The 4,128-nt window shown below is 55.6% G+C and overlaps 1 protein-coding gene across 1 annotated transcript in view; it reads right to left on the bottom strand.

Moving 5' to 3' along the window:
* Nucleotides 1-4,128, bottom strand: part of INPP5J (inositol polyphosphate-5-phosphatase J) — a 10,371-nt gene that overhangs the window by 1,395 nt on the left and 4,848 nt on the right. Inside the window, exons 5-9 of the mRNA XM_014542432.1 lie at nt 3,913-4,127; nt 3,411-3,522; nt 3,176-3,285; nt 2,871-3,054; nt 18-215 (exon numbers count right to left, since the gene is read on the bottom strand). Of these exons, the coding sequence (XP_014397918.1) occupies nt 18-215; nt 2,871-3,054; nt 3,176-3,285; nt 3,411-3,522; nt 3,913-4,127 (819 nt within the window). The remainder of the gene's footprint in view (nt 1-17; nt 216-2,870; nt 3,055-3,175; nt 3,286-3,410; nt 3,523-3,912; nt 4,128) is intronic.

Here is a 4,128-nt window from a genome sequence, read left to right as displayed (position 1 = left end):
TGATCCCACCTGGGTACCCAGTTGCTCTCCTCCAGGCCCTTCCTTCCCCAAGTCACTGACCACCTCGCCCTGCTCACCCGGTACAAGCCGATCCAGTCCCAGGAGCTACGGGCGAACACGGTTTCCACGCGGTACCTCACCACAGCCTGCTCCGGCCGCACCCACTCTTCTGCCACCTCCAGCCGCACCAGGGGCATGTCGTCCCTGAAGGCAAACTGCCCAGGGGCAGGGGCAACATCAGCGAAGACCCTGTAGCATTCCATGCACCCTTGGGCCTGAGCCAGCACACATAGGCTGAGATAAGGGCCTTTGAAGCTACTGCAGAGACGGGGAAACTGAGGCAGAGCAGGTCTAGGATAAAAGCTAGACTTCCTGCCTCCCAGCCCAGGGCTCTTCTGCTCAGAGCCTCCTTAAGGCGTGAATGAGAACACAGCTTTGAAGCTCGTAGACCATGGGTTTGGCCCTGGCTCTATCTCTGACAGTCTACAGGACCCTTGGTGAGTTTTTCTTTCTTTAATATATTTTTACTGATTTCAGAGAAGGGAGTGGGAGGGAGAGATAGAAACATCAATGACAGGAGAGAATCATTGATAGGCTGCCTCCTGCACGCCCCCTACTGGGGATCGAGCCTGCAACCTGGGCCTGTGCCCTTGACCGGAACCAAACCTAGGAGGGACCCTTCACTCTGCAGGCTGACGCTCTATGCGCTGAGTCAAACCAGCGAGGGCTTGGCGAATTTTACAACCTCTCTGAATGCCAGGGCTCCTGTCTATAAACTTGGATGATCTTATTGAACTCTTGGAGCTGTTCGGCAGATTCAATGAGATGCCGTTCGTGAAGCGTCCCATACACTTCCCAGTCCACAGCAGGTGCCCACTTAGTGATTTGCCTATTTGCTAGTCAGGGAGACATGATGTGCTGGGTATTCCGGGGTAAGCCGAACACCCCTGAGTGGGCCAGAAAAGCCCGGGTAAAAGGCAGGTCACTTCTAGGCTCTGCTACTCGCTTGCTTTTTGACCTCAAGGAAGGCCCCCAGCCAACCCAACTCCCAGCTTCCCCTTCCGTATAGCAAAGAGGTGACGATGACCCTGTCATCAGTCCATAAAGACACTTTATAGCCACGGGCACCCTCCTCCCAGGGTCACCCGCATGGGTGGGGTTGCCGGGGTGGCAGGTGGCCAGGGTAGTGGCCCCTCCTCTGTCCCTCAGAGAAGGACTCCAGTGGTGCCAGCCTCAGTCTTTTGTCTGCTTCCTGTTGATCTGGTTTCAGGTTTCCCTCCCGCGGCTTCTGAGCCAAACTGTTCCAGAAAAAAAAAAACCCCAACACAGCACATCCTCTCCCTGCCCCTGGGCTCCAAATCGCCAGTCTGGCCAGGTTGGGCTCTTGGGAATGGCCTCCAGGATCAAAACTTCCGCTAACACCCCCTCCACCTCCCTCCCCCCACCCCCAACCCTCATTCTGATAGTGTTGCTTTTTGGGTTAGAGACTTGAGTTTTCTGAGCCTCCGTTTTCCCGGTAAGGAAACTGGGAGGAGAATTTGGACATCGCAGGGCCTACTCAAGGCATTCAAAGGGATGACATATGTCAGGTGCCCCACACGGGGCCTGGCATGTAGTCGGTGCTCAACAGGCAATGTTTACAGGGGACAGAGTCCCAGATGAGGAGGGAGGCTCAGGGAAGGACATCCAAGAGGAGTGGTTCTCAAGGTGAGGGTTAAACCTCACACCTCAGCCCTTTTTCCAAAGGTCACAGGAGGCCAGACACAGGCAGATTGTCTTTCCCAGCTGCGAATATTGGCCAATGTCCCACTGACGGACCATGTGACAAAGTTATCAAGGAACACATTCTCTGGCCTGCTGGGCTCCCCCTTATCAGATCAAGAGATCGGAGAGCCTCGCGTTGGGTTTCAGAGCTGGAAGGATGGAATCTACCCAGCTCTGCCATTGAGCCTGTGTGCAACTCGGGGCACGTGTCTACCCCACTAGGGGCTTCAGTTTCCCTATCCGGTTGGGTTACCTCGTCTCTGGGTCCAGTTCTGACATTCTTGCATTTCCTCTTTTTACATTGGCAACTAGGGCCTCAACCCTCAACACAATGCTCAATTATAGTAACTATTCAGAGTTTAGCTTTGTATTTTTTATATCTCTACGCCTTCTCCCCATAACTACCTTACTCTTATAATGCCTGTCATATTATAATGCCATATGTTATGATGGTTCATAAAAAAAAAAAAAATAGCCCTAGCTGATTTGGCTCAGTGGCTAGAGCGTTGGCCTGTGGACCGAAGGGTCACGGGTTCGATTCCGGTCAAGGGCACGGACTTTGGTTGCAGGCTCCTCCCCAGCCCAGGCCCTCGTCAGGGCACGTGCAGGAGGCAACCAATCGATGTGCTCCTCTCACATCAGTATTTCTCTCTTGTCTTTCCCTCTCTCTTCCACTCTCTCTAAAAATCAATGAAAAAATATCCTCGGGTAAGGATTAAAAATAAAATAAGTATGAATAAATGCTGCATGGGGTTAAAGTAAACATTTGGAGTTTGCTGGCCTTATTATATGTTTGAATTTTAACATAAGTTTCCCTAAACCTTTCTTGGAGGAAGGGAGCTAGAGATTAGTGGAAAAGGCCTGGGTTCTGAAACCAGACTCAACTGGGTTCAATTCCTAACTTTTCCCTTTACCAGCTGTGTGACCCCGGGCATGTGATGCTGTGTCTCTGAGCCTCAGTTTCCTTATAGGACAACGGAGATCATAACCCACTCCCACTCGGCTTCAACAAATGGGGACGGCCAAGGGCAGGTACGAGGGGTGGGCTGTCGAATGCTGAGCGGGGCTTGGGGACGTCATGAGAAGAGGGTGAGGCCAGGACTCACGTGCAGGACGAACTGGGCAGCCACAGGCTTGTGGTCACTGACAGTGTATTCCATGTGGCTTCGGTAGCTGTGCTGAGTCACCTGGAGCCAGTGGCTCTGCTGTCCGGAGGGGCTTCGACCTCCACCTGGAACCTTGACCTTCCACAGGATACGGTCTGTCCAGGCTGGCTTCCGCTTTTTGGCACTGCGGTGGGCAGCGGGTCAAGGCACAGCCCTCAGCCTTGCCTCCCGTCCCTCTTCCCTGGCGTCCTTATCTTGAAGACCTCAGCCCACAGCCCCCCACCTCATCCCAGAGCGGAGCTCACCTGGTATCGTATTTGTTAGTACCCACGTCAAACTTGAAGGTGGGTGCAAAGTTGAGGGGCCCCTCCTGGAAGCCCTTGAGGATGGGCCAGGTGTCCTTGGCCATGTTGAGCTGTGAGGGTCCAGAAAGGAAGAATTGGACCACAGCTTGGGCAGGGCAGGGCAGGTGAGGGCAAAGACCATAGCCTGGGGTCCAGGTGTGCTAGGGATTTGGGGGTGCAGGCTGGGGTTCCGCACCTGGTCCTTCTCCCAGAGCTGGTGGAGCTGGTTGTTGTCAATGGCGAACTTGACAAAGTGCAGGTCGTAGCTCTCGATGCGGAAGTTTAGGTCCCCAAACCAGAACACAAGGCTGTGGGGGGTGGGGGCAGTGGGGTCCATTGGGTGGAAGAGCCCAACCCAGATCCTTCTCCACCCCCATCCAACCCGACAGCGCTGGATGCCCCTAGCGATGGCGAAGTGGCTGGGTGGCCGCATAGCCCCCAGCCCGCCACGGAGTAGCAGTGAGCTGTGCATCTGGAAATCTAGGTTCAGACCCTCAATACGGCTCTACCCCTCAGCAATGCGCCACCCTGCAGGCTCGGGCCCCATCAAACTTACCAGCATTCCAGCTCCTAGACGGGGTGACCCACCTCATCAGCCCCGCCTTTCCCCTCCAGGCCCACCCAGGACAGTATCAAGTTCCTCCTTGCCCATTAGGGGGCACGCTCCGCCACCAGCCCCGCCCCGGCCCGGCCCGTACTCGTGGTCCAGGATGCCTTGCGCCCCGGGCCCCTGGAACTGCTGGAGGCTCAGGATGGTCTGGAAGTTGTCCTTGCGCTGCTCCGCCTTGTCCATGTGCGCGGGCAGGTGGCAGTTCAGGAAACAGAGCATGTGCCCGAAGGCCGCCAGGCGCACGCTCACGCCACCCTTGTTGCCCTTGGGAGGCAACGTCGGGCAGGTCACGGGCGGGGTCCGG

This window comes from Myotis brandtii, unplaced genomic scaffold (genome assembly GCF_000412655.1).
Source record: "Myotis brandtii unplaced genomic scaffold, ASM41265v1 scaffold303, whole genome shotgun sequence".
NCBI lineage: Eukaryota > Metazoa > Chordata > Mammalia > Chiroptera > Vespertilionidae > Myotis > Myotis brandtii.
This window is presented reverse-complemented; position numbering and strand designations above follow the sequence as displayed.